Source organism: Mirounga leonina, unplaced genomic scaffold (assembly GCF_011800145.1).
Source record: "Mirounga leonina isolate KUSES-001 unplaced genomic scaffold, KU_Mleo_1.0 Mir_166, whole genome shotgun sequence".
In the NCBI taxonomy this organism is placed as follows: Eukaryota; Metazoa; Chordata; class Mammalia; order Carnivora; family Phocidae; genus Mirounga; species Mirounga leonina.
Window position 1 is genome coordinate 11,015,585 of NW_023270418.1, and position 25,220 is coordinate 11,040,804.

The 25,220-nt window shown below is 36.8% G+C and overlaps 1 protein-coding gene across 2 annotated transcripts in view; it reads left to right on the top strand.

Annotated features, from left to right (window-relative positions):
- Positions 1–25,220, top strand: part of DNAJC24 (DnaJ heat shock protein family (Hsp40) member C24) — a 63,131-nt gene that overhangs the window by 28,646 nt on the left and 9,265 nt on the right. For both annotated transcript variants that reach the window (XM_035012508.1, XM_035012509.1), the window contains exon 3: positions 15,811–15,949. In XM_035012508.1, coding sequence (XP_034868399.1) covers positions 15,811–15,949 — 139 coding nt within the window. The remainder of the gene's footprint in view (positions 1–15,810; positions 15,950–25,220) is intronic.

The following is a 25,220-nucleotide window of genomic DNA, read 5'->3' on the forward strand; positions in this document are numbered from 1 at the left end:
TCAGGTGAGGAAGTTTTGTACAGTTGAATAACTTTTCTAAGATCACAAACAAAGCTAGAATGAGAACTCAGTTTTTCATGTCTTATGATCAGTGCTGCTCCAGTTTTCTCTTCCTCTCTGTTTTGAAGTCTCCCTTTCTATTAGATTTTCCCACTCATCCCATAGAATGTCTTTCAAAGAAATTCTCCCTTGGCCCTGGTTACTCTGGTTGTCACTCCTCTCTTCTTCTTTGCCAAACATTACTTGACTACCATCCATTTCCTTCTCAACCCACTATCTTTCACCTCTGGCATTCTTCTAAATGGCACCTACTTTAAAAAGGCCAGTGTCCTATTTGCCACATCCCACATGGTGGATTTACCATGACATTTGCTACTCTCACGTGTCTTCTATCTGCCTTGAAACTCCTTCTTGTCTGGATGTCTGAAGTCTCTTTCTTGATAATCTTATTGCTCCCTGCTGTATTTTCTTTTCCAGCATCTTTTCCTTTATCTGATGTAAATGTTACTGTCTTTCAGAGTTTTTCTTTGACTTTCTTCACTTATTACCAAATTAGGGACTCTTTTTTTTTTTTTTTTTCAAGTTTAGTTAGTTAAGTAATCTTTACACCCAGCATGAGGCTCAAACTCACAACCCTGAGATCAAGGATCACATGCTCTTAAGACTGAGCCAGCCAGGTGCCCCCTAAACTAGGGACTCTTAATCTGAGGTCTGGTGCTTTTGGGAATCTATTTATTCCTCAGTTGTATGCAATTGTGTATCTCCCTTACCCTAGCTTTTTATCTCATTCTTGGAAGAGTTCCTCACTCAAAAAAGTTGAGAAGGACTGCTCTTTGTACATCCCTGTAGCTTTATCTGCTTCACAGGTGACTTCCAAATTCCCCAGCTTCCCACCTTTCCCCTTGACTCCTGCCTTCTATTCTCAGCATCTTTAGCATCATTCCTCTGGAGCAAGTGCTGCAGTAGTGCAGTAGTTTTCGTATTGTCAGTCCTCTTGCCTATCCTCCCTACCCATTCCATCCTACCATCAGGGTCAGTTGTTTTTGTCTTTGAAACAAAAATATTATTATGTCTCTATCATGCAAGTAATGGGGAGTTTTAAGTAGGGAGAAGTCCATGTTAGTGTACTAAAAACTTCCTTTATGATCTGAACCCAGTTTCACTTCTCAGCTTTATCTCTCATTGCTTTTCTTACCCAAACATTCTTTTACTCCTTTCCAGTATAACTTAGTATTCTACTCATAGCTCTAATGTCCATCTTAGTACTTTCCTGTCTTCTATTTGCTGTTTCTCTCCCCCTGGAATGCCTTTCCCTTCCCTCCCTTCCACAGTTCTTCCCTCCAGGCCAACTCCTATTCATCCTGCAAAACCCAGCTAAATGTCACTTTTATTAAGAAACCTTCCCTAATTTATTCTAAGTTTAACATCCTTCCATTCTCTCATCTTTTTTTTAACACTTCATCCTTTCCTTTGTATTATAATGAATTGTTTACATATCTGCTTTACCTCACTGGACTTTGAGTCTCTCAAGGCCAGAGATTCTATTTTACTCATCATTGGATCTTCATTGGCTAGCACAATATCTGACTTGTAAGGTGGTTAGTAAATATTTTTGGAATGGATAAACAGATTCTTGGGCTACCAGTCTTGCACGTGGATTATATTTTCTCTATCTGAATCAGAAAATCTTAAAAATGTTAAAACATTTTAAAGACCATGTTTCAGCTGTTAACTGTTGCATGAAACAATGGCTGAGTTGTTGACTGCTTCTTTAGGCAATATTTTACTAAGCATTAGGTGGCAGTAGTGTGTTGTACTTAACTTTACCTTTGTAATTTTTTTTTTTTTTTAGCATTTGTAATCTTAATGTAGTGTCAAAGTGTAAAGGACACAGTGGTAGTACTTTTACACCTAACTTTTTGTAACGTGATCTTGTTTTCAGCTAGTAGGGGGTCCTACAAAAATGAACCACAAATCCAGCCATGGCAGTCATTGTGTATCTCTCTCGCCTACCTAAACTGTATTCAGATTCATTATGGAATTACTACTGCACCATCTTAACAACACTTCCTCACCAACTGTTTAAAGGCTGTTTCATAATAACAGTGATTTGCAATAAGGAAAACCAAAAATTATCTCAGAGGATATGTGTTTTCTCAGCATCCTCAGAAGCTTAGTTAGGCCTCTATTTCAGAAAGAGTATATTAAGTTCATTGAATTTAACTACAGTTATTTAAATGCCTTTTTTTTTTTTTAACTCATGAGTTTCTGTCAATACTAAAGTCAGTTCTGTTGTTTATTGTGTTTCATTTTAGGTGAATTTCCCTCATCACTAGGTAGTTAGAATTGAGAATTGCCACCACCTTTCCAGGGTTTTGCATTTCATCACATCATTAAATTTAGAACACTTATGTAGGAAACGTCAATGCTTTTAATATACATTTCATTCCCATTGTAGTTTTCTAATAGCTTATAAAGTTAAATCAATAGAATTTATATTTTACTTAAGGAAAATCTGTATATTTTAGGTCCATGGGAGCATTTCTACAAATAAAAGAAATAGATAACTTGTAGAGGAAACCATTTCAGTGTTGATTCAAATATAAGCTATGTAAAATAAAAATCTGTGACATTCTCTTTCTCATGTCTTCTTATTTTCTTTTCTAGCTCAAGGGTAGAGTACCTGAGGGAATTCAAAGCCAATGTACTAGTATCATTAATGTGGCAGAATGATCAATTAATAAAAGAAGAGCATGAAAGTGTTGACAGAACACACTACCTAATTAGTACCTGATGACCTTGATGGCCACAGAGCAGAGCCCAGAGTTTCTACAGGAGAGGAGCTCTGTAGGATCTCTAGCTATATGTCACCACTCTTATTTAGTTTGGCCTCAGTTTCTTAAGTTCTTAATTATACAAAAACCATGTCTTCCCTGAACCCAGAGGGCACGTGAAGTTAGCCACTGGGGGATACTGGAAGCAGAGCATTTATCTTGGAATTCTCTGTGTAGCTAGCTCATGTTGACTATCATGTCATCGAAAACTTGTCTGATAGGATTTTGGGGGTAGCGGTGTCTAGCCTTTTATTTAAATCGAATATAATGTAACCCATTGCACAAAATTTAAATTTTTTGTGTGTCTTATGTGCAGAGAAACAGGTTGTATCACACTTGGATATAGTCAACAAAGAAAAATAGGCATGTGACTAGCAAAAGGAGTTGGTGCAAAATTATATTTTAGAGTTAGTAAATCTCCTAGTTCAAAATATAGTGGAGAGATCAGTCTTAGCTTTGAAAGGGTTTTGCATGGATTACCATGGTTGTGTTACTCAGCCTCATATTTTACCTATTTCATTTCTTCATTTCTGTGAATCCCGTTCCTACAATCTACCTCTTAATTCTTTATTTGAAAACGTCAACACCTACTGTAAATATTGCATGGCTTTGTTTTCCTTCAGTGTTTTTCAGTCTCTTGCCTCGCTTTTTCCTTAGCCTTCCATTTCTTCTTCTTCTTCTTGCTCCTCTTCTGTTTTCCTTCCCCTTCTTCTGCAGTCTCCCCTTCCTCTGCCTTCTCCTATCTTCCTACTCATCTCCTCCTCCTTTTTCCTTTTCATCTCTTTTAGCTCTTCTTAGAGCTGCCAGTGATAATATTGTATTGACATTTAGAATATTATAGTGACATGTCAAAGAAGTTTTAAAGATAACTATGTTCAGAAGACTAAAAGGTCTCTTTAAAAATATGGTGGTTGAAATGACTCTTTCAGAGAATAGAAGCAATCATTAGCAATTCTGGTAGACCAAAGAGATTCTACTTCCTTATACTGTTCTGTCAGCGTGACTGCCAGGTAGTCACACTGAAGCCTTACTCTCAGGCTCTCTCTGGGGACCATGGACTGTGTTACAATAGGATTCTATTATAAGTAAATTCATAGGACTATTCACAAGAATTCCTTATTAAGATCAGTTTTTATGTTATGGAGCCAAATTTAGAGATCTAGGAGAGCATACTGTTTTTGTCTGTATATTAGTTATTCACCAACATTCACAGAGGAACTAAGGAAGGTAATTTTTATAGATACTTAAAACCACAAGTGTGGAGCACCTAGGTGGCTCAGTTAAGTGTCCCACTCTTGGTTTCAGCTCAGGTCATGATCTCAGGGTCATGAGATCCAGCCCTGTTTCGGGCTCCATGCTAGGTGTGGAACCTGTTTAAGATTCTCTCCCTTTCCTCTGCCCCTCCTCCTATCTAAAAAAAAAAAAAACAAAAAAACAAAAAACCCAACAAGTGTGCTTTTTAATTAATTACTGTATGTATATATGTGTGTGTGTGCATATGTGTACATATATATCATTCTTGTCCAAAATGGGCAGATGCACAGAAACAGAAAGTAGATTAGTAGTTGCCAGAGACTTGGAGGGAAAGAGGAGTAGAGAAGGACTCTGAACGGATGCAGGGTTTCTTTGTAGAGTGATGAAAATGTTCTGAAATTAGATAGTGGTGATGGTTGTACAACTCTGTGAATATTCAAAACCACTGAATTGCATACTTTAAAAAGGTGTGAATCCTATGGTATGTGAATGTATTTCAGTAAAGCTGTTACTTGTTAAATAAATAAATAAAGGTCAGCGTCAGACCTGTAAGGTTTGATGAACTCGGAGAAAATAAAAAGTACAATTTTATATCAGAAAAACTAACAATTTTTGAAAAGAAGAATGGCAGTATTAACTCTCTGTCTTAATAATTTCACTTAAAAATAAGACTATAATAATATGGGCCCTACTCTGTAGGATCAGTTGTGATTCTAGTCACACAAATTCTTGTTATCTAACCCTAGAGACACTGCTTTAACTTACTATTCACTCAAATAACATTACTTGATATTTTGTCTTTCAGTTTCTTCAAATATAAAACAGAGTTTTATTTTTGAGTTCTGCTAATTACAAGCTATCAACAAACATTGGTAATTCAGTGTTTAAAAAATAGGTGTAGAGGGGCACCTGGCTGGCTCAGTTGGAAGCGCATGCGACTCTTGATCTCAGGGTTGAGTTAAGCCCCACGTGGGGTGTAGACATTACTAAAAAGATGAATAAACTTTAAAAAAGAAAACAGCTGTAGAAGGACGTACTTTTGGGGAGGTAGAGATAGCAATGAACTGGGGAAGATCTATTTAGGAAAAGGGGCTGCCCTTCCTTGTCCTTTTAAAAAAATATATCAACTTAGGAATTTCTGGTTTTCTAAGGTAGTGAAAGATTAGGTTTTGATATGAATAATTGTGCCATCTCTTCTGATTGATGATCCAAGGACATTCTCCCCTCCCCCATTGTATATTTGGAAGGATAATAACCATTGCCAATTGTAGCAAGCAGGATCAAGGAGAAGTATGGTAGGAAGACTTTACTGCACCTGAAGAATATTAGACAAGGCGATTCTATACCCTTTCCTTTCTTCTCCATCCCTTTCCTTCCCAGATAAATCCTTGTATGGAGGGCTATTGTGGAAGTTTGTTGTGTTGTAAAATGGTGGAGGGAACCTGCTCTCCCTCAGCCCTGGTTTGTTACAAGTTGGTTAAGAGACCCCGTTGCCTGCATCCTTTCCTTCTATAAACCTCAGGGGCCCAGTGGTAGGGAGTGCCCTGGCCTCTGGCCTCTCTCCTTCCACGCTTGATTCTTGTCTTCTGGCGGGTGGTGGCGGTCCTACCACCACAGCAGAATGGAGCTGGCAGGCTCCTGTCTCTCTCTCCGATGCGGAAGGAGAGGGGAGTTCTCAGAAATGGCCCTGGCCTCTGCGGCAGCTGATCAGGACTCCCCCAGTGCATTTCAGCCGGGGAGTGTTGACATACATTAGAGGAGTTTTGTGGGGAGATTGGAGGAGAGAAGAGCTTGAGAAGCTGTTTTGTGAGAGAATCAGATGGGGGCGTCTCACTCAAGATCACTCTTGATCTTGGGGTTGTGAGCCCCACGTTGGGGATAGAGATTACTTAAGAAATCAAAGTTTAAAAAAAAAAAAAGGAGAGAAAAGGCAGTGGTTGGGAGAGGTTTAGGAAGTGTTGGGGAGGGTCTCCTGTGACTATCATAGTGTTCAGAGAATAAGAGCAAAGAAGTGCAGTTATTTAGAATTAACTTTTAGTGACTGAACTGTCTTTTTCTTTGTCTTGTTTTGGAAGGAGGGAAGATTAGGGATGTGATAAACACTTTCGGGGAGAGCATCCTTGGTTTTCATAAAATTATCAAAGATTAAGAAACTACTAGTTTTCATGAACTATTTTAATAGAGCCTATATTTAATACTTTGGTAAATCAGAGGAAGTTCTTTGCCAGTAAAAACCTTGGACAGTTTTATTCTTGCTGTCAGATATTATTGTGGTTAGATGTACAAATGTCCTCTTACAAAAATTCCCTTAACTTGACCTTTTCAATTTTCTTTACAGCCAGTGTCTTAAAGAAGTGAGTTTTTACTCTCTTTAGAGGTGATGAGTACCTCAAAATGTAGTGAGGACTGGACTCATGAAAGCAAGAAGACTTCAAATCAGAATGACCCACAATAAGCTTTTATTCAATGTTTATATGTGTGCCATGGTTTGAAGTTCCTCAGTAGTGTTCTGCATTATAGTCTGTTTGGAATGTGTATCCACTGTGATGTCATGGAAATACGACATTGGGCCTATTGGGGCTTGGCAAGACGTTACTTGAATGGGATTCTGTCCACAGAATCATTGGCAAAAAATGCAAAAAAATGCAATGCCATCCAGCTCTCTTTTTGCAGAGATACTGATAAGGTCTCCTGGTGTTACGATACTCTCTTTTTGGTAGTACAGAATTCGTATAGGAAACACGAACACTTTCCTTTTGGGAAAACTGGTGGGGAATAGAGAAAAGGACATTAAGGACCTTTTTTTTTTTTTAAAGATTCAAACTTTTCCATATTCACACATCCCACAGTTACACATCCATTCCTTTTTTTCAAGTATACTCTTGAATTCATTCCTCTTAGTAAGTTTCTGTGTAGTCTGTATCTCATTCTTCAGTTTGGAGAATATTTGAAGAAGACCATTGGGCTGAAGCATATCCCCGAATCATATTTGTCCATGTGTCAGCTAAATAGAATGACATATAGTTAATACTTGTTTACTAGGAAAGAGTGTGAGAGCAAAGATACAAAAGTGATTAAACCTAAAATTTGCTCCTCCTTCCATCCAGTGCTGACTAAAATCAGGAATTTTCAGACTTTGTACTTCTGGGGAAAGTTACATGTACAACTTAAATAAACAAGTATTTATGGAGGATATTTGTGCAAAGGGGCATTGTGCTAATCTCTGCAGAGATACAGATAAAGTTAAGATACAGTAGTATTAAGTGTTTTAAGGGAGGGTTGAGTCCACAAGTAACTATGAATTCCTTTAAAATTAGGATTATTGAAGGAGTTCAAAAGGACACACACACAGAGATACACATGTAGGCTTCATGGAAGAGATGCATTTTAACTGGTGGGGGATGTTTCAGTGGAGACAAAGCATAAATAAGACAAACAAAGTTATGCATGTTTAAGGGATGATATCTGAAGGACTAGTGTAGAATGACTAGACATAATGCTGTATCTGTAATACTTGTAATAGAGCTGGAATGGTAGGTTGGGGTTCTTTTATTGGAGGACTTTACCTATAAGAGTAAGGACTATGACTGTAATTCACTGTACGGTAGGTTACCTATTAAAATTTTTGAGCAGGGGAATGACATGGTCAGGGTTTTAAGGCAAGGCACATGAACTTGGAAGCAGGAGCGTGGATTGGAGAGCTATTAGAAGTGAATGCTAGAGAACAGGAAAAAGCTCCTTCTCATTTTAACTAAGTTTGACATTGGGAATGGAAAGGACATTGTATAGGGAGAATTTACTGAATTTGGTGATTCATAGGATGAGGGAAAGGAAGCTTACCCTGATAATTGTAGCCTGGATTAATAGGAAATATATTTATTATTCTCTTATTCATTCATTCATTCAGCTTTTATTGAGCATAGTGGTGATTATAACAGAATGAGGAATTCAACAGGAGGTGAAACTAATTTTAGAGTCCGGATGATAAATTGGATTTTGGATATGTTGAACCGGTAGTACTGATAAGATAGCATTTAGAAGGTGTTTTGAAATTTGGTTCTGGAATTCAAGAAAATTTGAAGCTAGAAATAGAGAGCTAGCATCCTATTAATGGTATCAAACTCCTCTTTTATACGGACGAAAACCAAAGTGCTGTGTCCTCAGGGTCCACACTGATAGATCAGATAATATCAGTATAACAATTTGGGAATTTTGGTTTAATTAAATTTGCTCAGAGTCCTTCTCATAGTTGATTGTTACTTCCTGTTTACAATCAATATTTTATAAATCAAAACAGCATAATCACACATCACACATGTGTAGTAAAGGGTTAATGTATGATTCCCTAACTTTTTATTTAATTTTAGATTTAAGTAGCAAGCTATTAGTAAAATAAAGCAGTATGTCCTTTTGGTTTTTTTTAATATTTTATTTATTTATTTGAGAGAGAGAGGAGGTGGGGAGAACAAGCAGGGGGAGCAGCAGAAGGAGAGGGAGAAGTAGGCTCTCCGCTGTGCAGAGAGCCCGATGCAGAGCTTGATCCCAGAATTCTGGGATCATGACCTGAGCCAAAGGCAGACATTTAACAGCTGAGCCACCCAGGTGCCCCGCAGTATGTCCTTTTAAAAAGGAATGTAAGAAAGGCACTAAAGGGGTGTCTGGGTGGCTTAGTCGGTTAGGCAGCTGCCTTTGGTTCAGGTCATGATCCCAGGGTCCTGGGATTGAGCCCCGCCTCGGGCTCCCTGCTCAGCAGGGAGTCTGCTTCTCCCTCTCCCTCGGCCCCTCTCCTCTGTTTGTGTGTGCTCTCTCTCTCTCTCTCTCTCAAATAAATAAAATCTTTTAAAAAAGGGAAAAGAAAGGTATTAAAACTGGTGGACCTCTGCTTAGGTGATCTGAAATAATACCTTATTGTATAGTGGTCAGTTTAGCATAAAACTGTCTTACGCACTTTCTTTAAAGAAATACCATTTCATTTCAACTTTACATGTTGCTTAGCCATTAAAAAAGGTCATTTGGAGTTAATGAATATATGAATTTGCACTAAAACCTTTTGGAAGTTGCTAGAATTTTTACAATGTATTGTAATATGCTCTTCTCACAACTTATACATACTTCAACTTTTGTCCTTTCTAGTAGAAAAACACTTGTCTCTGTGTTAAGCCTGTCAGTGGACATTATTGCAGTGTTCAGTAGCTGAAGCCTGGTATAAATTGTATCCTCCTCTAAAAATAAATCAACGGGTTAAAATACCACTGGCATATTGTTCAGATTTCATTAGCTTCATCATTGATGTTGGCATTTGTGCAAACAATGAAACAAACGGGCTGGCATTTATGATTAGTGAACAAAAGGTATCAAATATCAAAAAATTTATGACTTAGAATACTTTATGTAATTTTCATTGTAGTGGTCTAGGTTAACAATTGAGGGTGTCACTCTTTGAGCATTTTTTTTCTTTTTTGTGTGTGGATACCTACTTGGAAGGATGCATCTGTCAAGGAGAAATGTTTACAAAGCACTAATTTTCTGACTTGCACCTAATTCTATGTTTTAAGCAATAGAGGCTAACAGTGTGCTTCTCATACTTTAGCATGCATGATAATTGCCTGGAGAGTTTGTTGAAACACAGATTCTGGATCCCACGTGCTCCCCTCCACCCCCTGCCCCAGGTTTGGGATGGGGCCATCTTCTAATGAGCTCTCAGATAATGCTGATGATGCAAATCTGAGGACCACATTTGAGTTTCTCTGGGCTGACACATTGTGATAGTCACTCTGTAATTAGTAATTTAGAAACTAGCACTTGGAATTATTATATGGAGAAAATCTAAAATCAAAAAATGTTCCATATTGGACAACCCTTTGCCATAGAATCTCAGGTAGTCAGAATTAAGAGTCCATAATGAAAGCATTAGTTATTAATTAGACAATTAGTCAGGATATAGATAACACATATTAATCCTGATATAATATTACAGAATTTTCTGTATATCTTGTAGTTGCATGAGTGATCTTATATTTTCAGATCAAGACAGTTTCTAATCTTTTGTTTGTGTTCATTTTTCTCATCTTCAATTAGTGACACGGGGACTTAAAGAACATAGGTCTGTGTAATTGATAAATTTTCCCCCAAAGTGAGGAGGTTAAACAGATCATAAAGTTGTGAATATCAAATCATTTGAGAATAGTAAAATAGCAGTTTGCTAAAGCTTTGTAGACAGACACCTCTGTACTGTTGTAATAAAGTATCACAGAGAGACACTCACTCTCAGTATTTTTAGTATTGTGACATATTTATGATATTTTAATTTTGAATGTACTGTAGTCCTCAGCAATACTTAACTTTTTTAAATGTTTCAAAGTTTTTGGAGGTTGGCATATGTACTTGGAAGTAATAAAACTATACTTTTATGTCTGTAATTTAAACTTTCACTAATTCGTATTAGTCTTTGCATTAATTTTCTATGTTTTAATTGTATTTTTCTCTTAATATTGGAAGAAATTTCTCATTTTCTTTATGGCTTGGAAAGATTTTCTAAATCTCAATAATTTTAGACATGTCTAAAGAGGTTTTTCTATTGAGATGCAGTCAACATAAGTGAAAAATGCACAGCTCTTAAGTGTTCAGTTTGGTGAGATTTGATATCATATAACCACCATCCCAAACAAACTGTAGAACGTTTCTGTTCCTCCAGAAAATTTCCTGTGCCCCTTTGCAGTTAATTTCCACCCCCTATTCTCACCTGGAAACCAACTTTTAATTTCTATCACTATAGATTTACCTGAATTTAAATTTCATATCAATGCAATCAAATAGTATGTACCCTTTTGTTCTTGTCCAGTGTAACGTTTTAGATATTCATGTATGTCACTGAGTGTATCATAGATTTTTCTTTTTTATTGTTGAATAGAATTCCTTATGTATGGACATACTACCGTTTATCCATTCTCCTGTTGATAGACTTTATGGTTCCAGTTTTTGACTATTGCAAATAAGTCTGTGAGTACATTGTTTTGTAAATCTTTTAGTGAGCATATGTTTATATTTCGTTTCTCTTAAGTAAATATCCAAAAGTAAATATCCAAAATTATTTGACCACAGAATAGGTTATAGGTGTATCTTTATAAGTAATTGTCAAATAGTTTCCTCCCAGAACCATATTTGAGTTCCAGTTATTCCATATCTTCACCAACATTTAGTGTTATGTCTTTTTTATTTTAGCCATTCTATTAGGTGTTTAGTGATATGTCATAATTTTAATCTATATTTTCCTGTTAACTAATGAAAAAGTTTGAGTGCAAGTTCATGTGCGCATAGTCTGTTCATCTATCTTCTTTGAAAAGTGTTTTTCCCCCTGATTTTTAATTAGTATGTCTTTTTCCCATCGATTTGTAGGATTTTGTTGTTGTTGTATGTTCTATTTCTTTTTTAAGGATTTTATTTATTTTGAGAGAGAGAAAGCACGAGCAGGGGCAGGGGCAGAGGGAGAGGCAGGCTTCCCACTAAGCAGGAATCCTGATTCAAGGGCTCCATCCCAGGACTCTGGGATCATGACCTGAGCGAAGGCAGACACTTAACTGACTGAGCCACCTGGGCTCCCCAATTGTTGTATATTCTAGATGCAAGTGCTTTGTTAGATATATATTTAGTCAGTTTTTGTTTTGTTTTGTTTTTAACCAGTCTGTGGCTTGTCTGTTTTCTTAATGGTGTCTTTGCTGAGCAGAAAGTTTTAAAACTTTGATGTTCAGTTTATCCATTTTGTGTCATTATTGTTTGTTTTCTGTCAAAGCAGTCCTTGCCTACCCCAAGGGGCAAAGATATTCTCTTGTATTTCCTTCTAGAAGCTTTATGGTTCTGTGTTTTACATTTATGTCTATGACTCATTCATCTTGTGTTAATTCTTGTATATGAAATGAGATAGGGATTGAGGTTAATTTTTCCACATGGCATCTAGTTGTTTCAATTCAATTTATTGAATTCCATTGACACCTTTGCTGAAAATCAATTGACTATACATATCTATATCTGTATCTATATATCTATATCTATATATATATGGTCTGTTACTTCTAGACTCTTTATTCTGTTCTGCTGATATATTTGGATATAGTACTACAGTCTTGATTACCGTAGCTTCAGCTTTGTTCTGTTTCAAGATTCTTTTGCCTGTTCTAGATCCTTTGTATTTCCATATAAACCATAGATATATTTACACAGTGTATGATTTTTTGTAGCTGCCAAAATAAATTACTACAAACGTGGTGGCTTAAAACAACAGAACTGTATTCTTCCACAATTCTGGAGTCTAGAAATCCAAAATCAGTGTCACTGAACCAAAGTCAAGGCTCTAGGGGTAGGAGTACATTCCTTGTCTCTTCTAGATGCTGGTGGCTGCCAGCATTCCCTGGCTTATGGACTCATCACTCCCAATCTTTGATACCATTATTTCAAATCCCTCTCTGTCTCTCTGAGTGGTCTTCATACCGTCTTCTCTTCTGTGTGTCAAATCTCCCTCTGCCTCTTTCTTATAAGAATACTTTGATTGAATTTAGGGCCCACTTTGGTAATTCAGAGTACTCTCCATTTAAAGATCTTCAAGTTCTATCTTCCAAGATCCTTTTTCCTGATAAGGTAACATTTTACAGGTACCAGAGATTAGGACCTGATATCTTTAGGTGCCATTTTCAGCCTACCACAGAACGTGTTATTCTCTTTTAGACCTTCATTTTGTTCTGGAACTTGCTGTCAAAACAGATTGGACTGAGGCTTTTAGCACCCTAAATGACATATTTATTTTCTTGCTAATAATTGCCATTTCTTAATTGGACTCTGTATCATAGAATAAAATTTATTGCATTCTAATAATAGCACAACAGATTAGACCTAAAAGCCTCAGATAGTGAGTTGCTTATTTAAAATAGCAGTCAGGAAAATAACAAGTTAGTAAGAAATGGAATTATGCTTGGACTGTCGTAGAACTGATCTATGACTCAGTAAAATTTAGTGATAGCTTTTAGTTTTGGGTGGCCACAAACTAATTCTTGATTTTGTAGGGCTTTCTTGGCAAGGCTTATTACAGAAATCTTCTTCACATAGTGTTAGAAGAATAGGTCAGCTAGAGAACTTTAATGTAGCAAACTCTTTTTTGGTGTGGGGATGTTACTTAAATATTAACCCAAATGTAGGGACTGCCTAGACCTCGGTATGGGAATGACTTTTATGAGCATCATTTGATAAATCATGACCATAAAAAGATGAAATAGTAAAGACTTAGTTTCCCTTTCTTTTCTTCAGTCATTATATTAATTTGCTTAAATATTTAAATGTTGATAACTGTTAAATTTGGCATAGGAAGAGAAATAGTTCGCTAGAGGGAAAATGGAAGCCTAATTCTCTTTGTTTGCCCTATAATCTTTCTCTCAGCATGCATGATGTTCTTCTGTGCAACCAGATAACACAGTAGCTTTTGCTCTGCTAGCAAGAATCATCAGCAGTGTGAAGAAGTTCAGCATGAAAACAAATTCACTGTCAAAACCAGTAGTCTACATTATGATTAAAAATTTACATATTTGGGCGCCTGGGTGGCTCAGTCGTTAAGCGTCTGCCTTCGGCTCAGGTCATGATCCCAGGGTCCTGGGATCGAGTCCCACATCGGGCTCCCTGCTCTGCGGGAAGCCTGCTTCTCCCTCTCCCACTCCCCCTGCTTGTGTTCCTGCTCTCGCTATTTCTCTCTCTGTCAAATAAATAAATAAAATCTTTAAAAAAAAAAAATTTACATGTTTTCTGAATTCTGGATTGAGGATTGAAGTCACTTTACTTTGTGTTACTTGCCACAATTCACTGAGTGACTTTGCTTTGGCCTTAGCAACTTGGATAATACATGACGTTGCACTTTTCAATTTTTTGTGTTCTTTTAATGTCTGTAAAATAGTCAGTGAAAGAATTTAAGTGGTTATGCCATTATTAATTGATGAGTATGTGAGCGAACCATATTAATGTCATGAAATGTAAAAATGGTGGGGTTTTTTTTTTGCCTGTTTTATTATAAAAACTTTGAAGAAAAAGGACAAGCACTAAAGGAGGAAAACTAGTCTACTAGTTCTAAAGAAATCCGTAAGGTAACTTTTAAAACTAGGTATGTTCTGTAACATATTTGATAAAGCATTCAGAGTAATTACTGGTGGCAAATTCTAGTTGAATACTATCAAGTGGTTCCTTGTTTACTTGAGAGTGAAAAAATGACACATTTGAGTATCTGCTACTATGATCCCTACATTATTTAAGTGAAATGTCTCTACATTTAGATAACCTTTTCTCGCTTATTTGTTGAAAGACTGCTGAAATGCAAATGACATTGACTCTTTCAGAACCAAGAAATAAAAAGAGAAGGAAGAACCACGGAGAATATAGGGGAAAAAGGAGATAATATAAGTGAGATATCTAGTAAGCCACATTTACATTAGCATTTGAGAATCGAATTGGTATAAAATGTTCTCGTTTTGACCAAATACTTTATTTATTTTTAAAGATTTTATTTATTTATTTGACAGAGACCTAGCGAGAGAGGGAACACAAGCAGGGGGAGTGGGAGAGAGAGAAGCAGGCCTCCTGCCGAGCAGGGAGCCTGATGTGGGGCTCCATCCCAGAACCCTGGGATCATGACCTGAGCCAAAGGCAGACGCTTAACTACTGAGCCACCCAGGCGCCCCTTGACCAAATACTTTAAACAAACTACTGCATATTGAAAACATTTTTTAAAATTTCTTAGATTTGGAAAACACAAGTGAGAAAGATTTACTAATGAATTAACTTATATCCAAATGTTTTGTTGAGTTCTTTAAAGTTGTTGCTTACCAGGGCGCCTGGGTGGCTCATTTGGTTGAGCGTCTCACTCTTGGTTTTGGCTCAGGTCATGATCTCAGGGTCTTGAGATTGAGCCCCATGTGGGGTTCTGTGCTGGGCCAGGAGTCTGCTTGAGGTTCTCTCTCCCTCTCCCTCTGCCTCTGGCTCTCCCCCTTCTCGTGTGTGTGTGTATGTGTGTGCGTATGTGTGTGCGTGTGCATGCACACACATGCTCTCTCTCTCTGAAATAAATCTTTAAAACAAAAACAGTGTTTATTACCAATCTGCCCTAGAATAACTATTTTTCAACAAAAATTTATGTTTGGGGATTTGTAACTTTAAAATCTTCAGGGCTGAGCTGGAAGATGAAAGGTATTTATTTTCAAGTATGATTGTATAATCTGCTTTCTTAAGAAAAAGCTAGTATAGTTCATTTGTGATGGTTTTTACAGCTAAGCACCTTATATAAGGAAAGCTTCATACTCTGCATAGTTTGTGCCCTTTCTTTGTCATGTCCTGCTCGTCTGCACGTACCTATTTCTGTTTGTGTTAGTTATCCTCTCTAGGTAAATTGTCCATGAGACCAGTGATTCCATCAGCAAATTATCCAGAAAATGCTGTCTTTGCATGTTGTGACAGATCATGTCACTGGTGGATTTATAGAGATACTCCAGTGGTCTAATTAACCTGGCACTTGTCTCCTGTGCCCAACACAGTTGTCTCATTGCCTTGGCATCTTAGTTTTCATCTTCTCATCACCTTCTTTCTTAACTAAAACTTAGATTTACAAGTTTTGGGTTTTTTGTTTTGTTTTGTTTTTGTTTTTAACCTACCCCATCAACCCCCTCTATTCACCACCCCCTTTATTTTTGATTGGCAGTATCATCCAGATAAACAAAGTGCAGATGTGCCAGCAGGAACAGTGGAGGAATGTATACAGAAGTTCATCGAAATTGATCAGGCATGGAAAATTCTAGGGAATGAAGAGACAAAAAAAGAGTATGACCTGCAGCGGCATGGTGGGTACTTGGGGCGAGGAGCCACAGTATGCTGGCAACTCTTCGAAGCACAGTCTGCAACCTTTCCTGGGGAGCATTTTGCAGCCTTCGTACCAAGTTGTTACAGCCTTCTTTGCTCTCCCGCTCCATCACTGTTTTAACGAGGTCTTTCTCTTAGCGGTGATTATTGTGTATCCATTGAGAAGTTAACAAAACTACTAGGATGTGGCTTCTTGGAAGCCATGAAAGCTACTTTTTCTAACTAATGAAAAATGTTTAATTACACATTTCTAATTAATATGTTTCATAACTTCTTATTGTTAAATTTAATTATGTACTGATTCAAATTTTAATTGTAGCATTTTTAACAATGAGTACTATATAAATGACCATCAAAAGGAGGGTGTGATAGGGGATAACATCATAAAGCACTCTGCTGTCTTTCAGGCTTGTTTTAGGCTAGGTTTCATGATTGTCTCCTGAATAAACTATTCTTTATAAGATTGCTATAAATGGTATTTTAGGAATGCACCTTTCCTAAGCAGTTTTAAAAGTCATTTCTTTTATGTGTTTTAGAAAATAGCTTCTTAAAACAGTGACAAGCTCTTGTGAGAAAGAAAGGGAAAAATGTAGGTCAGGTTTGTCACACATAGACCGCAGTTACACAAAGTGATAGGCTGTCTTTCAGCACTGGCCTTGGGATAGGAGTCCCTCAGTCTTCTATCTGAACCTTCAGTATGCACCCTGCATGCTAATGGGGGGGAGTCAATAATCAGTTACAGCCTGTGGGGAAAACACTCAATTGCTCTGCAGTAGCGCACCAGGCTCAGCATTGACTCGAATGTGTTGATAAAAGCTCACTGTCTCTGTAGCTGATGATTGAGTCCCCTCCCATGCCCTACACTGGCACACTGTCAAACCTAACAAAATGATTTTAAGGCCCCTACTACTAAGGTTATGAAAATTTGATTTGAGAAACGAGGCTTACTTCTAAAACACAGCATTACAGGATAAAGCCAATGATATGTATGGAATACCCATGTTTATTTTCAGAGGGAATTGTACTGATAAAATTAGATATTACTTACAGGCAGTGTGTGATTTCTTTGGGTATAAAGACTTCATGAGCTATTTGTTTATATACTGGAGAATTTAATAGTGACTTTCATCATACTAATCAGCTCTAACCCTTCTACTTTTTTAAGACTGATGCGCTTTTTAAAAAATATTAAGAAACTGATGAGTGTATCTTTGCAATGAATTTGGATTAATTTTCAAATATGGCTTGAATATTGGGTCTTATCTATTTGGTGCATATATAAGTATCTTGCAAATGTTGTATTTCTTTTGTAAATATGTTTTACTTCTGGCAAAAGAATGTACAAGCGGTTCCATTTGTGGATGAATTCTATTCATAGATCTGTCTTTTTAACCTCGGTTCACATGATAGGATTTCTGTGAAAGTGCTGAAGCTAATATATATGAATGTGTCGTGTGTGAGAAGTTACCAAGTGTTTTTGCCCATCTTTACCAGTCGTTACTTTGTGGGTACCAGTTTGCTTAAGAGAAGAATAATTCACAAAACTACGTCAAGGGGGTAAGGAACATACTTTCCCTGTCGCTCTGCATTTTTGCCACTCCACAGCCTGTGTACCTTTAAACTTGTCAGTAAAACTGACTAGAAGCCCACTACCGAAAGAGAAAAGAAGCAGGGAGAGATCGGGAATAAAAAACTAATCTCTCTTGCTAGGGATTAGGGTGTTGGTAGACGAGAAATGGAGAGAAATAGGAAACAGGGTTAAAAGTGAGCAACAGAATTGCAGGAAGGAAAGTTTAAAAAATGTTGTAAGAACAAATAATCAACAGCTTCAAGCCTTTCTCATTGCCTTTGGGAAGTACTTGTAAAAGTGGATTTCTTTTGAGCTTTGAGTCGTTGGTTTGAAGGTTTTAATGGAGGTAACTGCAGCCTACAGGGTCACGGGGACTCTTGTAGGTCATTGATGGGGGCCACAACAACATTTAGACAAACTGAATACAGTGAGAGTTGGGCCTGATTCATGATATGGATAAATAGGCAGATCTGCTTGGAATTACATAATGTTCAGTTTGCTTTGCAAGTTTTTCGGGCAGATTCTAGGAGGACAGTGGAAATACAGCTTTTCATGACCTTTTAATATGTCAGACCTAAGTACGAAGTATTTCCTTCATTACCAGCAGCTCCAAATGGTGAGAATACTTTACTTCAGTTTTAAATTGAGATTGGATTACTGTTTAGATAAGAAGTCTCTTATCCAAATATAATTTGCTGTTTTTTAAGCCTTTTGTACTAGAGCTATTTTTAAAAATCTCGTAATAAACCTAGTTTCATATGGTTATTTCTTTTGAATGCTGACATTAATTTTTCCTTCTTGACGCATCTTCAGTAATTGGCTCCTCAAAAGAAGGAAATGAACTTGAACTTCTAACAGTGAGGATTTGGATTTGATAGAAGGAAAACCTTTGAGAGTGATAATTTGTTAAAGACCAGGATAGGTTACCAAGAGAGAGAGAATTTGTTATAACCAGGTCAAAGCACTCCTTTTTTCTGGGTCACCCCCTGGGGACATGGAAATAGCTTTGTTATACAGAACTCTTTTTGCATGTGGTGATAGTTCACTGTAGAACTTTTTTTTCATAGGGTGTGCTTTAAATATGTTTGTTTCCTGCCTTCCATTAATTTGGAGTATAAAATAAATTTGAGCTCTGTCATACTTAGGAAGGAGGCAAGAGATGTTTTATTTATATGTTGAATGCTTTCTCATATTTCACAGCTCAAAGTTGGTGCTCTATTGTAAGGAAACCCTCATCAATATTGCCCACAACCATTTATTTCCCTAAAAGATCATTTAAAGGGGCCCCTTGACATCCATATTTTTTGCTTCACAAAAGATATCAAATGAGTTCTAATAAAAAAAAAGTCTAGGGTAGATAACCCCAGTAAAGTACATATATTTTTTCTTCCCCATTTCCACGTATCTCTTCTTAGTTGATATTTTGAGGGCAATGTCGGCCAGACTGAAGAAAAGCAAATCTAAAAAAGGATGAGTAATATTCAGTTCCCAGATATTATGCATTTTGAAAGCAGTGTTAACTAGTGAATTTAATCAATTAGTTCCAGTTGGCATATTTACCTTCTTGTTTCTAAGGATGTTAGAAACTAAGGATGTTTCAAAGGCTTGTTTCCCATGTTCCCTTGAAAGGCATGTAGTTATTGTAGATAAGGCTTTGCATTTCAGACAACCAGATGAGCACTTTGGAAAATCTTTTCTGGATTTATAAAATGTTTAAATGAATGATACCTGTTGACTAGATTTTGGTGCCCTTAGAAACATATGGGGAGTTTTCTCATATATTAAGCACATAAAAACACATCAGAAGTATATCATGGGAAAATAATAGGGATCATGATTCAGTTGCTTTGTAATACGACAGTCACACAGATCTCCAATGTCTCAGTGGCTCTGACCTGAAGTGAAACAAACCTTCAAATGAAGTCAGTCAGATTAAATAATTTTTTTAAAAAATAAGTGGATTGTGTTTGGAATCCTTGGTGGTATATTATTTTATATTAAGATGTATCTTGGTTTTCTATTAGTGAATTATGTTAGTAATGTGGAGTCTTCACCTTACACAGCCAGACAAGTACTTGGATACCCAAAATAGCCTGGCTCAGGAGATTGGGCCAGACATTGTAAAGTCAGTGTGTCTTTACTCAAAGCTAATCAGCTACTCTCCCTTAGCTAGATACAAAAGGTCATTTCTGGTGTTGTGTTATACAGTTTACCTTGTCCCTTTTATTAGGATAAGTATTTGAGAATGGGAGATAAGCAAATAAATTGTGGGCCAAATACGAACATATTTTTAAAAACCCCACCAACGTTAATGTGTCAACATGTAATTTCTTAAGCCCAAATAAGAATCCTTCCTGAAAAGCAAGTTAATGCTAAAGACTGATTAACTCTGTAAGAAGGGAAATAATACTTTTAAATGTAGATAATGTGAATCTGAGTTAACTTAAGAAGAATGACGTAAGGCCAGTAGATACTTGTATAGATTATGTGCTAAAACTGACCCTTACAAAATACTTGTATTAGTCAGATTAGAGTTTCCATCTATGATCATATCAGTATTTCCATTTGATTTTAGGAATTTGAAAATTGGCTGTAAAAATGTGCTTCAGGTAAAACTTGAAGATAAGCATCAGGGGGCATGTTTTTTTTGGTGACTGTTTCTGGGAAAAGTACGTATGTGAAATGATGCAGAAAATCTATCTAGACAGTTAGGGACTGGCATTTTCTTCAGAGGGAGAAGAAAGTATAGAGAAAACTTTCTGTGAGGGTCCTCCCGCTCCATCTTATTTGTCACAAGGAGGTGCCTTCTCATGTTATCTTTTACTTTTACTTGAATGCAAATATCTGTTTTGCAGTGAGAATGTAATTCTTTTCTCAGTGGTTTTGAATACAAATTTGGCTAGTTTCAAAGAATGTTATAGAAACCTATGGGCAAGATTACAGTTATAATTCTGGCATACTTGGACACAGTTGGGAGCTCTGATTTAATACTAGTGAAAATGGAAGATTTAAGGAAGTTTGTGTCTCCCACTTTAACGTCTCTCCCAATTTCTACTTGGGTACTTGACCAATTGAAATCATTGAGTCTTAACCCAAAACGGGGTTACATTTCTCATTGCTTGTTTTTTCCCTCAGACTTGAAACCTTCATTTCATATTACATTCTGATTACTTCTACTTTGCTCAATGTACAACCAGTGAATTAGAAATGAGTGTTGACATTTCTTTTTTTTTTTTTTTTTCTGTGTGATCTTTTTATTCTCACAGCTATCATGGTAGGCTAGTAGGCTGGACCCAGAGTATTACACATACCCATAGCTGCTAATTGGCCTTCTCCTACAGTCGTTTACATTTTCATTGGTCTAGCTTTATTCTCACTCCTCTGTTTAAGAACTTTTATAACCACCCTCTCCCCAACACATTTACCCATTCATGTAGAATTTAAATGGGACAGAAACTTTGAAGTTTGTTTCTAGTTACTTTTTCCAGACTTACCTCCAGTCACAAGCCCGATGTGAATCTTCTACCCTGGTTCATCTAGGGGCTCCCAAACACATATGCCTGTGCTGTTTGTCATGACTCAGATTACCCTCCCATTCTGATTCGTCAGTTTATTTTTTGTTCAAGTTTGAACTCAAGTCCTCCTATCCACCCAACTCCCAAAGAAAGCTTCCCCTGACACTCAAACCTACCATCATTTCTAATCTCTGAATCTAATCTACAAATTAATAATTTTGAATTTTTTCTCTGTGGTTCCTATCTTTTGGGTTTGTTTGATACTTCAGATGGACTGTGGCTTTGGTAATAACAGGTAGATTTTAATGGGACTGACAATAGCAAAGTACATCAAACTTCTTAACACTGTCACAGATCCAGACAAGGTCAAGAGTTGCTGCCTCCCTACACTGTGGTACCTGAGGCTTTCCCCTCTCATAACGGATTGGTGTTTAGTCATTTTCTTACGGTTTGCTATGAACAGGTCAACACAAACATTATGAGAAAGCAGTTAAAATAGCTGCCATTTATTGAGCACTGTATCTGTGGTAATTGTCTTTCAATCATTGTTTAACAGCTTCTTAAGGGAGATATTAATATCTGCTTTGCAGAGAAAGAATCTGAGATTCCGAGGGGTTAAGTAATTTGACTAAGGTCACATGACTAGTAATTGATAGAGGGGGAGTTCAAAGCCATTCTCTGACTTTCAATCATATTGTGCTGTGCTGTCAAGTTTCGAATAGATGTGTACAACCTCCTAATTTTAGTTCCAGGTGGGCAGGAGTGAGTTATATTTGAGGGTCAGAACGAGAGGCCGGGCCAACCTCTGCCGCTGTGTTACCTGTTGTGTAGTGAAACGTGAAATTCAGGGTCCGGGTTTCATTTGGTGTCTTTTATGAGCACTGCATGTACGCTCAGTTTATAAAAGCCCCACAGTTCTTCCAAGTCCATAATTAAACTCCAGGTTTGTGATTTTTCCTTGCTATGGAAAGCCTTGCAATTGTGGCTCTTTAATTTCACCTGGGAAAGGATTATAGAGCTTTCTGATTTAATGAGCAGGTTTCATGTTAAATGTTGTCTGATTCTGAATCTCTTACCAAGGTAGAGACTGTTCCAAGAACAGAGAGTGTTAAGGATAAGGAAACTGATTTCCTTCAAGTTAGTTCCTATATGAAAAATTTAATTATGTCTAGTGAAATGATTTTTAAGAATGAGATGATTGTGTAAAATTAATTACTTGGTTTTAAAACAGCAAGATACTAAGTTAGACCTAAACAAAAACACTACTGTTTGCTTTTTACACACAGATGACTTCCGTTAAGTGTGAAATAAACTTTATTTTAAAAGGCATAAAAATAAATACAATAGACTACTTGCTAAATGAGAGCATCCTGGGGACTTGATCGCTCGAGTAAGTTACGACATTGCTACACATGAATAGTAGGGACTGAACTGCAGATGGACTAGATCTTTTGGCCAGTATTGGGTTGAATGAGACTTTTGATATCTCAGCCATAATGAAGTTAAATTCCTCTCCACCGTAGCTTTTTGTTGCTGTTATTTATTTTTACTTATTTATTTGAATTGTAGCTACAGTTAGAAAAGGTTTCCTGGGATTAGGAAGTGTAATTATTTAGGCAGCAAAAAGTTGTTTTAGAAATTTTACTATCATTACGAGGAAGTTTTAAAAGGCTGGAATTCCATTGTCTTGTAAGAAGTAAGAAATATTTATTGATTCCCAAATGGAGCTGAAAAAAACCTTTCCTCTTTTAGAAAGTTGTGAATGACCCAGCGAGAGCTCTAGTAAGCTTTACTGAACCAAGCTGCTAATAGTTATTTAATGTTATTCTTCAGTGTGAAAGAATCTCCCTAGATTTTCCTTTTAATCTCTTTGAATTGCAGGCTCATAAACCTCTCTGATGAGTCCTGCCAGTGTTTTCTTAGATCCCACCGTTGAGACAAAGGAGCCACAGAATTCTTTCACCTCTTGTTGTCAGACAAATCCAATAGAACACAAGGTCAGAAGGGCCTGTACTTCTGAAGGTTGAAAGATTCTTTTCCAAGTAACCACATAAATTATTTGATTTTATCATTATATTCCACAGGAATCTCTCTTCATAATGCATTGCTTTCTATATGTAAGTAAATTTGGATCTTTTTCTTGTCTCCATATTTGGCTAAGCTTTGGATACAGCACAGGATGTGAACGGACCTACATACCTTAGAAAAGCTGAGCCCATTTACTTCAAAAGAATTAGGAATCATGTAGTGTAATTGGACTTAAGATAGAGTACCCAAATGCCACGCATTGCATTTTCTTTCCAAATGGCTGGGTTTGTTTGTTTTTAAGTTATTACCATTCTGGAGCTAAGATTCCAGATTTAAATCTTGTACCTATTCCTTTAATTAAATCGCGAAGTCAGTTTATGTTTTCTCAATATTTTTAGTAGTGTCATGTTAACAGGAAAACTTTGAGATAGGATTTACATTTTCAGATACCTATTGAAATATTTCATTGTAATGAGCAAAAATATTTATAATATGTAATACTCAAAAGAAAAGGAACTTACCTACTTTGCAGATGCCATGCCTGATTAGAAGACAATTATCAAAGCTAATTACAGGGTTCCTGTGAGTTACTTTACAGGCTAGGGAAGAATTAAGTTTTCTAATTATAACGACAATGGTGGACAAGCAGAGATCATTGTTTAAAAAAGAAAAAAAAAAAACATTGATTTGTTTGTGCTTCTTCCTTGTAATCGTAGTTAGGGTGGAAGTTGCTGTTGCCCCATTCCCTGGACACCTGCCTCTCAACAAAGGATCGGGGTCACCTCCCCACCCCCTACATTTAGATTCACCTTTTACTTGTATGTGTACCCCTTCTGCTCATTATACAGTTCTCCAGGGATCCAATTTTCCCTGAGTTAATCACCCCCAGCCTTTTTCACAAGTTGTTAGATTACCGTCTTTTCAAGGAATACACACTTTCTTAGGCTTTTAACTTTTCCCTAACTTTTGTTTCCTTATTTCTATTAAAAAGGGTAGCTCTTGGAGTCTCAGCACACTACCTTTAAAACTTTTTTGTTGAAATGTATCATACATGCAGAATAGTGCACCAATCCTAAGTATCCAGCTTGATGGATTTTCACAATAAACATACCCATCTAACCAGCACCCAGAAGGCCCCCTGTGCCTCCGGGTAGTCACCAGTTTCCCTCACACCCAACACCACAGTGTCATGCAACAACTCAGGGTAGTTTTGCCTGTTATATTTTATATAACAGGGAATCATATAGTATGTTCTCTCTTGTGTCAGATAGGACTTTTAAAACCAGAATCCCCCAAACTTGGACTGTGTCCACATAATATTGAATGATCAGATCAAATAGATATTTAGACAGCCACAGAACATGAGAATATTTTTTAATATACTTCTTTTAACTCTGACCTTGGGCAAAGTACTAACCACTTTTGCGTTCTGTTTTCCCTCTTATTAAAAGATACCATGTAAGTTGACCTGTCAACTAAGAAATAGCTTGCTACTTTAAAGTTACTGTATATAAAGAAAAAAATTAAGATGTAAAGGCCCCTTCTTTGAGGAAATAGAATAATAGAGAGGTGCTCCATGTGAAACAGCAACTAGCTGAGCATAACAGCTTCCTCGTGGAGAGGCACGGCACTATGCTGACTTCCTTGGCAGTTATCTCTGCCAGTTATTTTTCATTTATTATTTTCAAATAAAAATAGCATAATGGATATATATGAATGGGTTGTCTTTTTGTGTAATTGCTGTATTGCAGGTGTGCAAGATAGGTTAGATTAAGGCTTATTCCTCTTGTCATTATCTCTGCCTTGTCTGATTTGCTTTAATTGATTTCAAAATTACTGAAGATATCGATCAGATACCCTGGAGTATAGCTGGCTTGATTGTAAATTATTTACATCTGTTTTTCCTCTAACTACAGTCTGTTAAGTGCCAGTTACCCCCATTCCTTAATCTAAAAGTGTTTCATTTCCCCATTCAAGCAGACTTACCTTAGTTATTCTAAGCAATTGAAACATATGATTAAGATTTTTTTTTCTCTCTATGGGACTTTTAGGGAGAATTTTTAAAAAACTAAAATACTGAATAACCTATAACCAAGTGTGCTAATGTGGGAATTGTTTTGTTCAGAGATTACCTCACAT